This window comes from Drosophila tropicalis, unplaced genomic scaffold, assembly GCF_018151085.1.
Source record: "Drosophila tropicalis isolate 14030-0801.00 unplaced genomic scaffold, ASM1815108v1 contig_527, whole genome shotgun sequence".
In the NCBI taxonomy this organism is placed as follows: Eukaryota; Metazoa; Arthropoda; class Insecta; order Diptera; family Drosophilidae; genus Drosophila; species Drosophila tropicalis.
In genome coordinates, this window is record NW_027172999.1 from 1,622,562 (window position 1) to 1,634,943 (window position 12,382).

General features: G+C 41.9%; 1 protein-coding gene across 1 annotated transcript; it reads right to left on the reverse strand.

Annotated features, from left to right (window-relative positions):
- Nucleotides 1-3,561: 3,561 nt before the first annotated feature.
- Nucleotides 3,562-4,287, reverse strand: LOC137575002 (uncharacterized). Its single transcript, XM_068287415.1, has one exon. It carries the CDS (start codon nt 4,285-4,287, stop codon nt 3,562-3,564), a length of 726 nt encoding a protein of 241 aa, XP_068143516.1.
- Nucleotides 4,288-12,382: the final 8,095 nt, after the last annotated feature.

The window sequence follows — 12,382 nt, forward strand, 5'->3', positions numbered from 1 at the left end:
TTTATAACCGTAGGCTTGTTTTTGGCATTCTCTTTCTCCATAAACTAGTCAACGGCGACCAATTTACTAGATACGCTGTATTTTTGTGTTCCCTCACGTCGGACCAGAAACTTTTTTCCTATTCACCTTAGTAGATGTCTGACTAACTACTCTCTTCACGAACCTCTTCGTGTTTGCCAATCTTTTAACAACCTTTCTCACCTTATCTCTCCTCATCTTTCTGTCACTTCTCTTTGCGCTATACTTTTTAATCATCTACAGCGAAACCAATGAAAATATTCTGGACTTGGATTGGCTGCAACTCATCCCTGGCCACATTGGCTGTGAATCGGGGCACAGCTGGCACCTTGTGCAAATAAAACACCTCCACCGGGCCGGGGATGTTTAGTTGTGTATAAAGCTAAGCTACCTTCTTCATTTAATTACTATCTGTCTTTAGCTTAAGCTTTTTCGTCGACTGCTGTGTTAGTTGACGTTAATAAATAAATAAATAAATAAATAAATAGACGTTATTAGTTTTTTGAAGCAGAAGATAAATTAGGAAGGTGGACAGGCAACGGGCGAGAGCGCTTATTGGGCGCAAACTCGTGTACAACTAGGCCCTCCCAAAAATTAGGGTCAACCATAGCTGAGAAATACTCATTAAACTGTAATTTTAAAAGAGGAGATTTCGCGAGGTCTACAAAACTTAAAGTTATGAATTAAAACCTTAGCAGGGCATATATTACCAATGTATGCTGCCACAGCCGACTCAGAAGTATCTGGAGCAAGCCTAGAGATAAATAATTGTTTGCGATGAGGCACTGCGGTTAATGGAGGCGGAGGAGCATTGGGATCCGCAAGTGATTGAGAGCCAGCATGATCCTGTGATTGATCAGAGTTCCCGTGAGGGATAGATTGAGGTACACCAGGGCTTGTAATGGGTACTTCAATCTGAAAAGAAGAGCATAAAGAGGGACAAGAAGATGGTGTAGGCGAAAGTAAAATGGGAGACGAAGTAATAGAGAGAGCTGGCGACTGCTTACGAGGCAACTCAAGGGTACATTTCTTGGGCGATTTCTCAGAAGGTGGAACAAACTTGAACTGCGACAGCAAATGAACGCTAGAGTCACACTCGTTATCCCTTTACATACGGCTAAAATCAAGCTGCTGGCTGTCAAAAGATAAGGCTAAGACACAGACAAACCAGAGAATTTGTCGAAGTCGCAAATATATAGAAAAATTTAAATACACAGCACAAAGATAATTATCGTTAAAAAAATCAATAATTACAAATAAAACAAAGAGACAGCTAGAGTGCACAGCACAACAGAGAGTGCAAGAACAGTTATAAGCCGAGCTTTGAGAGGCGGCTTTACAAAAAGGATTACGCGGGAGATAAGCTGAGCACAAGCACAAAGCAGAGAGAACAACAAAGCCACTAAAAAATAAGTAAATTCACCAAACACTAATCACGAAAAAGGAAAAACTGTTTAAACTGATTAATTTGGCGAATTATGGAAATAAAACACAAGGGAGTCAAGCGAACAACACCAGCGAAAGCGTAAACAAACTAAGCACAATTAAAAATTAAGAGAAAACAATAAATATTAATAAAAACTCAGGAGCTATGCAAAAACACGACCGTCATGTCAGAGAGCAGAAGCTTAGTTATGATGAAGACATATCGAGTTGTTGGTTATTCATTATAGTCGGTCTGACAAGCTGGAGCAAATATTCTTGCTGCAGAACCCGCAGCAACGTTCCATTTACGTAGATGGTTGGTTGAGCGAACAGCAACACCATCCTTTATTAACGAGCACTTCGCTCCGTAGCCAAAGGTAATTATAAAATTCTCACCTCGTAACTGCATACTCGTTTTTGGCTCGTCTACCACACATAATTCAGCTCTCTTTTCGATGCGTGAAGCCTCTTCTCTACTTGACATGTTTCTCGGACTATGATTAGATAGCGATAGCACTTATGTTGTCCTTTGCATGTGGTACACTTCCTCGATGATCTCGTCTCTGCCATCTTGTGTCCCAGCTTACCACATTTATGGCACTTTATTTAAATTGTCTTTGCTTTGTTCTTGTTCTTTGCTCCTTTTTTTCAAAATTAGTTGCTCTTTCGTCGAGCCTTTTGGCAACTCCACCTAATGATCGCGTCTATTTTGAATGTCGGCAATTTGTTGCATAATCGGGCGACTTGCATATAGTGCAAGGGATTCACCGTTGTTGGGACGACTATTCAGCATATTTAAAATGGCGGCGACAGACGTCTCTGTGTTTTCAAAGCGTTGTTGAAATAACTGCTTAAACTCTGGCCATGTGATTCCAGCATCACACGCATTTGCCACTTTGTTGCACTTCCTTCAAGCGCTTTGCTTAATACAAAACTTAATACAGACCCTTGTAACGGCTTCTCACATAACACAAATGTTGTACATCATTACGTAGCATCGGCACCAGGCATGTCCGCGTTGAACTTTGGTAGTATCACAGCACTAGCACCAAGTGACGGTTACCAACACTTACAAGGTTTTTGAACATTCAATATTTTTTTGACGAGGATTGCATCCCACTTCTGTGTTATGATCCGATTATCCAATCCATCATCGATCACCGGCTAACTCGCATGACTCAGGAGTGGATTCGACCTCGATGGATGGATTAATCGGGTAACAAAAAATTATGCAAAAAACGTTACACTCGTGGCAGCCGCCATGTTCTGTGGACTAGCCCGTCGTCATCTCACCCCCACATAGACAAGACTCTACTCAGACATTTCTCCTTTTTTCATTACATATATATTATATTAAACAATTTCACTTTTTTTTTCACAATATTGACAGAGCCTAACCAGGGTACCACTGGGACGTATACATATATAAATTAAATAAATAAGATAAATAAACAACAATTATTTATTCTAACAGCCTAATGTTGAGGTTAAATGGAGGAAAAAAAACCTGGAGCACCCGGACCTGGGTGGATCCCGTCGAATTGGGTGTCCGAAGGCTCCTGTGTGTGTCCGTCCTGCGTCTCGCATGCAAATCTTGGTCTTTAAGAATGGGGGAGATGCTCCTTCTAGGCACACGCACTTTTCAGTTTTTTTTTTCTTGAACAACTAACTACTCCACGTGCCTTGTAGAACTCAACTCCTCTTTTTTTTATCTTGGTCCTCTTCCTCTTTTTTTTCCAAAAAAAACCCAACTCCTCCACTCTTTTAGATTCCTAAAAATTCAAATTTTATTCCCGGAACCGGAACCTCTCCCAGAACTAGCTCGGTTCTCTTTTTTTTTTCCTGCCAAATTCCCAGCTAATTTTCTAGTTAACGAGAAAGCACCATCGATAACAGCAGTATTGTTGTTTATCAATTATTTGGCCCATAACAGCACACTTCGGTTTTCGGTCTTACCAAGAAACAGGAGTGAAAAGTGGGCCTTGTCTAGGGTCTAAGGATCATTCTCGCCCAACGCAGGCCCTCGCCCACACCTTGAGATACCTTCTCTCAGTCAGCCGATCATCTTTCTCCGCCAGCAATCCTTAGTTAGCCGGGCTAAACTACGGGCATCTGTGTCTACTGCTTCAAGTCCTTGGCGTGGAAAACTCCCAATCGGATGCCATGTAAGTTCTCTAATTCATACATGTTTTTGCCCACTCGTCTCATTATCCTGCATCGAGAATACCTTTTGCAGAATTTTGCATTTATGTTTCGCCTGACGTCGCTGAGAACGAAGTTGCGCTTCCACACCTCTTGTCCTGGTCGGTATTGTATCTCTCTAGCTTTTAAATTATACCTTTTTTCCGACTTTTCAAAGGCTTGATGGGACCTGGCCACGATCTTTTCCTGGACGATTTGCAACTGATCTTCTCTGGGCAGTTGCTTAATTTCCACTGCCGCATCAGCATCCAGCTTCCGAGCCAATCGGTAGTCGCCCCCGTTGCGAAACATGTGTTGGCCAAACATCGCATAATATGGAGATGTTCCAATCGTCGAGTGCACCGCGCTTCTCAGTGCCGCTTGTATCTCCGGTATCTTTACATCCCAATGCGTGTGATCCTTGCCAACATGTGTTCTTATCGCCGCCAAAATAGACTGATTCACCCGCTCCGACGCGTTTGCCTGCGGTGAATAGGCTGCTGTCCGCGTATATGTGATCCCGAAATGGGACACCATTTCCTCGAACTCCTTTGAGGTAAACTGTTTCCCGTTGTCGGTGTGTACTATCTCCGGTACTCCAAACGTGTTAAAGAGTTCCTCCCTCAAGAACTTTATTGTCGCTGCGGACGTCGCTTTTGGCATGGTTTTGAGCCACACAAACTTAGGTGTGCCGCGACGTGCACACCTCTGCTCCCATAGTTGGTCTGGTCGTCTGCGTGGTATGCTTCGCCTCCTTACACGTATCACATGCAGCAATGTAATTTTTGACTTGCACGGCCATTCGTGGCCAATAGTAAAACTGTTTAAGTCTGCCGAGCGTTCGGGCGAGTCCACCGTGCATCGCCTCTTCGCTATCATGCGCTTGCTGTATGAGTGTATGGGTCAATGCCTCTGGTATCCACAATTTCCACGCCAATTCTCCGATTTCATTATTGGTAATCCGCATCCTCTTCAGCACCAATCCGTCCTCTGCATGTAGATCCGAATATTTATCTGGATTGGACAGCACGCACTCAAAATCAAAAAAATTCAATTCCTCGATTACGGCGGTCCGCGACAACATATCTGCCACAACGTTGTCCTTTCATTTCTTATGCTCTATCACGTAATCGTATGACTGCAATGCCAATGACCAGCGAGCTAATCTCCCATTTAAATCTTTTAGCGTCATCAACCACTGGAGACTGGAATGATCTGTGATGACGGTAAACGGCATAAGCTCTACATATGGACGGAATCTCTCTATCGCCTTGACTGCTGCTAAACATTCCTTCTCCGTTACCGTATAATTTAACTGGGCTCCTCGTAGCTTCTGTGAAAAGAATGAGGTAGGCCTTTCGTTTCCTTCGTCATCCTGCTGGAACAGGGCAGCTCCCAATCCTACATGGCTCGCATCACACTGAATGAAGAATCTGCCGCTAAAATCGGGATGTACTAATACTGGAGCGTTGGTTAGGGCTTGTTTTAGTAAATTAAATTAAATTAAATCCTTTGTTAACTTGAATTTTCCTTTTGATTTCAGGTCAATACCAGCCGCCAGTCCCTAGAAAACTACGGAGCTGTCTCACCGTGTTTGGCAATGGAATTTCTATGATCGCTTTCACTTTATCGGGATCCGTTTTTAATTTTCCATCTCCGACCACAAATCCCAGGTATTTAAGGAATCTGAAGCAAAATTTTGATTTTTTTAATCCGATAGTTAGATTGGCCTTCTTCAAACATTCAGCTACTGCCTCCAGATGCTTCATGTGCTCTTCAAATGTGCGGGATATAATTAGAAGATCATCCAGATATACGAATACGTGGCTTCTCAAGCCGTGGGGAATGACCTTATCCATGAGTCGGCATAATCGCTGCGCCGCATTGCAAAGCCCGAAAGGCATTCTGCGGAACTGATACAGCGGACGCCCCGGGATGGTAAACGCCGTGTATTTCCGACTTTCCTCCTCCAACTCTACCTGCCAGAACGCGTGCCTCAGGTCAACACTACTAATGAAGATCGTATCCTCCACCCGGTTCAGAATGGACTCAATATTTTGCAACGGGTAATCATCTTTGATTGTTACTTTATTCAATTTCCGTGCATCTAAACAAAGTCTATTTTTCCCAGGTTTCTGCATCAATGTTACAATGTGAGCATTTCGTCGACCTCTTGGAACAACAACTTCTGCTTTGGTGGTGATACTGGATAGAATCTCTCTATAGCACCAGTTGGATCGTGTGCTCTTCTAATGTGGTACGTCCGAGTCCACATTTCTCATATGCCTGAAACTTCTGACAGACTTCTGCCAGGACCTTTTGTTGCGTCTCGTTGAGGACATGTGGTTCCACCGGCTACTTTTTGGAATTAAACTCCTCATCCTCGATGGACATCTCCTCTACTCCCCAGAGATCAGGTGCGAGCTCGAATTTGCGCCAGAAATCTATGCCTAAGTATAACCTTTGACGCAGTGACGGGCACAGGTACAGCGTCATTTCTTGTGTTCTACCTCGATACGTAATATGCACATCCACCTTTCCCGTTATAGCATGATTCACTCCTCCTGCCGTTTGAACTTTCGAGTAATATGTTTTTCTTTTTAATTCCAGTTTATTCACCAGCTCTTCACATCCGTCGCCCAGGAAACTCACTGAAGCTCCCGTGTCTAGCAGACCTTCTACGTGAAACTTTTGCATCTTTACCGTAGCGAATGCCCGATTCTCCTTTTGCCTTGACACTGCTTCTAAGGCCGAACAAACCTCTTGACGTTTTGTTCTTCGTCGTCTGTACCGCTCTCTCACACGCTTGACTCGGTTAGATATGGCGTTTTTCCTATTGGTTTCTTCTACCAATCTACACGGCTTCCGTTTTCACTGAATTGCTGGTAAGAATATGCTGGTATGGGTAAGTTAGATTGTTTATATTCTAATTTATTATATATTGGCCTTAATCTATTAACAATATATATTTCTAACATGCAATTTTTGGAGGTTTTCACTCGTTCTTCCGCGGCATTGAGCGCAACTCCTTCGTTTTGCTCCGCATCGCGTTTCCCGCCTGGCATTTGGGGCATTTGGGAAACACTACACCTGGTAGTCCGCATTTGTAGCAGAATATCTTGCGAACTACACTCTCGCACTACCAAAATGTATGACCCTTCTCCGCACAGTTCCAACAGGCGAGTTCTGGCCGATCCTTGCTGCCTTCGCGTGGCTTATACACCGCTTCGACAACCTCCACCTCATGACCTTCGGGCTCGGCCAAAACCGCTTCATGTAGTTGATGCCAATCCCTCTGCACTCTATGCGGCTCCGCTCCTCCCGATGCACGAGACCATCTAGTTGCCAAGAGTCTCTCCGCCTCATGGCATTCCTCTCGCAACTTCTCCAGGTTTGTTATCCATATTGGATATTTTCAATATACTGTCTTTGATATTAACCTTAATTACTCTGATCAGGTCATGGTCCGAAAAGCTGCTTTCTAAGCGTGATCGGAGGCTAAACATCGCTTGGAGGTATTCATTCACGCTTTCTCCTGTCCTTTGTCGCCTCTCTCTCAACTCACGTTCCCGCTCAAAGTTTGATCGTTGCGTCTGGAATCTCTGCTGCAGTGCGTGCTTCATCTTTGGCCAATCTGCTGGTCCTGCCGAGCGTACGTGCATCCAGTACCAGTCTTTGGCCTGTTCTTCTACCAAGCAGTGGAAATCTCGCAGTACTTCGCCCCAACTTACTTGGTACGCCGTCTGTAAGTGCTCCAGACGAAATATAAATTCATTCACTGGCATTCCTTTTGATTCTCCATCAAAAACCAGACCCCATCTTCTCGGATGTACCATTTCGGGACGCTGTTCCGTTCTTATTGGCATTCCAGATTGTTGCCCCGTATCTTCAGGCCAATGCCAGGAAGATCGTTGTGGTGAACGACTTTCCAGATTCTCGCGTTACTGCCGCTCCAATACTCGATGGTCTATGGCTTCTGTAGGATGGATTGAAGCCCTCTCTCCTTGGACATTGGGGGATCTCATCGTGGTGGATTGCTGAGCCGCTCCTTGAACCGCCTCCCGAATCTGCTTCATAAAATCTAGCATCTCTTGGCGAATTTGTGATTGCAATCGAGAGTTCTCTGCTGACATTGTCGCTCGGTACGTCTCTTTCACCTGTGCTACAGCTAGATTTACATCCGATGTGATTTCCGTAGGTAGGGCTGAATCATTCTTGTTCCTATATTATGTTTTGGGATTGCCCCGCTGCCCCCTACGGCGCCATCCTCTTCGTTGATCTTTCGGTCTGTTGACATGTTGAAGTCTGTCGGCGGTGAAACGTTTGAAATTTGTGGGTCTGCACGGTTTTCTGATTGGGATCGAGTTATTGGCGGACCCATTACTTCTGTTCCTCTATTCTTTAAGTATTCCGAGCTTCTTCTAAATTTTCTAATTTTTGAAATCCTATCTCTTTCTTCTACTGACATTCCTTTCTATTTGTTCTATGCTTTGATTGTCTCTTTTTCCTTTTTTTTCTTTTTATTTATTCTTTGTTAATGGAGGTGAGATGATTTCAGAACTTTAATCCCCTGAACTTGATCCTATTTTTTTAATTTTAATTTCATCTGTAATTCATTTCAGGTCGGACATCTATGTGATCTCTTCTTTGAAATCTCCACGGTTCACGGCTGAATTGCTTCTATGCTGATTCTGGTCTGATCTGTTTCTCTTCTTTCTTTTTCAGAACCAGATTAAGCTATGCCTTCTTACTGCTAGCAGTACTTGGAACATTTTATTTGTTATACTCTTCCGTTTGTTTCTTTGTTTAAATTGTTATTTTTATTTTTTTCATTGGGCGCCATTTGTCTTGATCCGATTATTTTTTTCTGCAATCCATCATCGATCACCGGCTAACTCGCATGACTCAGGAATGGATTCGACCTCGATGGATGGATTAATCGGGTAACAAAAAATTATACAAAAAACGTTACACTTGGACGGGAAGATGGACTTTGGAATTAACAATCAGCTGGTATATTAACTAGGATCTACCCACCCTGGCAGCCCCCATGTTGTGTGGACTAGCCCGTCGTCATCTCACCCCCAGATTCTCCTTCTAGGCACACGCACTTTTCAGTTTTTTTTTTCTTAAACTATTCAACTCCTCCACTCTCTTAGATTCCTAAAAATTCAAATTTTCTTCCCGGAACCGGAACCTCTCCCAGAACTAGCTCGGTTCTCTTCTTTTTTTCCCAGCCAAATTCCCAGCTAATTTTCTAGTTAACGAGAAAGCACCATCGATAACAGCAGTATTGTTGTTTATCAATTATTTGCCCCATAACATCTGATGTCAAAAGGGTTCTTTTCAGTAGCAATATGTAGTTAACTCATGTCCATATTTGATATAAAAAAAAAAAAATATATTTTCTCAAATTGGAATACGAAAACCAATACAATAACAAGGTTCACTCTTGTGCTCTGTTGTGCCAAACTACTCTGCTAAGCAGTCTACAGAAGCGAGTTCTGAAACAATTTCTGCTGACAACGGCATCTGTTGTTGGGTACCCAGCCCAGGTAAAGCAGTGACGTAATAATCAGAATGATGTGGAATTCGAAAACATGGCAAAGGACACCATATTTGATGTATTGTTTTTCTCAGTGTCCTGTAACGCCTGGAAAATTGCACGTAAGAGACGCAAGACACCAAGCCCTGAGCAAGGGCAGCAGCTGATAAAAGAAATAGGTTTACCGAACTACAAGATGACAATGACATTGCTGATTCCGACGTAGACAGTGTTGACACTGACACCATTCAACGATACGTTAATGAAAACGGGACTGCTCCACTTAATCAGACAGCTGCATCAAGTAGTATAACAAGTCGTACTAGAAAGTTCACTCTGTAAAACAATAGGGGCACTGTTCGAGTGTACACTAACAACAGTGATTATATTAGAAAATTAGTTGCTTACTTTAGTAAACTAGAAAATTTGCAATTTTTATTTTCCAAGGTGAAGGAAGATAAACCATTCAGGGTCTTCATAAAGAACATGCACTTTGATACTGATACAGACCACTTGAAAAAGGAACTTACAAACAGGAACCACAAAGTACTTAATATTCATAACCCAATCGGCAGCATTTCGAAAAAGACTGAATAGGGATTTCGGAGAAGAAAAATAACCCAATCTTCATTCGTTGAATTCAAAATACGAGCTGATTTTATTAACAAAAGTATGGAGTTTATATAGGGAATCTTAGGCTCTAGGAGGTAACAATTGTTCTTAAAATATCGTATTCTAATGAGACACAAACCCAAGATTTCGGGGGTTGAAAATTATTATTATTTTGGGTACGGCTTCGGCCACTTGACATCCTGCCGTTGTGATCTTTTGGGTTAGTTTAGAATTACAAGTGTTTTTCTGCAATGTGTGTGGTTGATTGTAATTCTAGTCATGTGATACATTAGTTGTTTGTGACAAAGGCACAATTTTATTATGTTTTTCTTTGGTGCATCTGATTTGGTGAAGCCGCTTCAGATGAACACGATGTTTATTCCTAAACATTATGCGAGGGGCCGCCACATGTGGCGTTTTGGGATAGTAAGATAACTAATATTAAGCAAGCATGATCGGTTACATGGTGGAAGTTTAAACCTAGTAATTCAATATGATGTTCCTTTAATGATTGTAACTGGCTTCCTTTTTTCTCTAATTCTGCTGGTTTACTATGTTTGCTTCTATTGGATTCCAAACTATATTTGCCATGTTACTAATATCTACGTGCGACGTTTTAATAGCTATATACGACTCTGACTGTATGCTATGATGAGCCACTAAAACTTTATCTTCTGCCCTAACTGTGCAGACTGATCTGAGGCTCAAAATTCCTTGTTCTGGTATAGCCACTATCTCTTGCTGTTCGTTACCGCATTGAACTCTCGCGCTAGTTTTAGGTGAAACCTTGAATAACGAATTACTGCTGCTATCTAATTCTACGCAGTAAGATCTTGTATCAAGAATCGTTGTGTATATGCAGTTAGATTTGGTATTTTGTTTAAGAGCTGTTAGCTCACGGACATTATCATTGGCACTACTTCATGGCCAACTTCCTTCACATGTTCTTCTATGCCACTGACTGTTCTGACATTTTTGCAATGCTGATTCGTACATTAAATGATACGAATCTATTTCAAAATTATAAATTAAGTACTGGCTGTCTATACGGACCATTACCATTTGGTTATTGTTTAATCGTACAGGCAGTGGAATAACTTTGTAGAGAAAAGGCGGATGTCTACCAAAAAGTGGTATTTTTGCATTTATAATTAGTTTTCTGTCAATAAAAATTCCATCTTTTAACTCAGTTCCATTTCTTTTACCTGGTAATACTAATGTTTCGGACAACTTGTCTTTAATTTTTGTTATTTCCAACTTCATCTGGCTTGGTCTTAAAATGTTAGGGTTCAACCTACCATGGTTAATGTCTATTAAAAGATTTATAACTCCTGTCCTTTTTCACATTCATTAACTCATTAACTCAGTTAGGTGTTTCAAATTTTGCTGATTTGTCAGTAAATTTCTCATGTTTTCTTGCATCTGTACTCTGTCATATGCATCCATTATGCCGAATAATATATGGCACAGTGAACCCATGAATTCAAACGGTGCTCGCTTGCTTCTTGGCTTCTTTTCACATAAACAATCTATTATTTTCTTCGATTTCCGAAATTCGTTTTACCGTGTTGTCTAATACGAAATGACACTGGTCTTCAAAATTATATAACTTTTGACATAAATCCCTCATTTTAGGAATCAACCTGTCGCCCTTATTAAGCATTTCAAAATATGCCGACATGTCATAGTACACTACCAGATCCCATGAGGACGCTACTACTCCCACACCACCCATTGGATCTAAGTACAACGCGGCTGTTGCGTTTAGTTCTTTTACCGTAATTTTTGGTCGATTATCTTTAATGCTTGCTGCATTCGAAAGTTGACAAAGCAGCATTAACATTGCTAACATCATTACGGTTCCTGCTTTGGACAGATGACCGAATCTGTTACTTTTCCGATATCGATTCTCCTTAACTTCTTCGGATGATTTTACCCCAACCAGTGGACAGATTTTATTTATAGGTCTTGTTATTGACCCTTCTTGCAATTTGATTTTGACGACTCTTACTTTTTCGTCCGTGCCTTTATGAATTTCCTCAATCTTGCCCAGAGGCCACCTGGCTGGGTGACAATTTTCATCTTTGATCAGCACGACCTGTCCATTCTCTAAATTCTCTGTGGTTCGTCGCCACTTATTTCTTTGCTGGAGAGTATATAGATATTCGTCTTTCCATTTTGCCCAGAAATCTTTTTTCATTTTTTGACTTAATTTCCATCTGTCTAAACTTCCAATTTTTTCTTCCGACATGGACTCGGCTGCTTCTAATGTCGGTCTTCCAATTAAGAAATGACCGGGAGTTAACACCTCGTTGTTGTCCATATCTTCACCCGTCGTATATAACGGACGTGAATTTAGGACGGCTTCTATTTGACACAACAATGTTGCCAGTTCCTCATATGTCAGGTTACTGTCCCCTATGACTCTTTTCAGATGATACTTAACGGATTTGACCCCAGCTTCCCATATACCTCCGAAGTGAGGTCCTGCCGGGGGGCTAAAATGCCAGCTAATCTGTTCTCGCTCTAGAACAGGGGCAACCTGGACGTTATCTTGAACTGCTTTTTTGAATTCTTTATCCAGCTTCCTAGCCGCTCCTA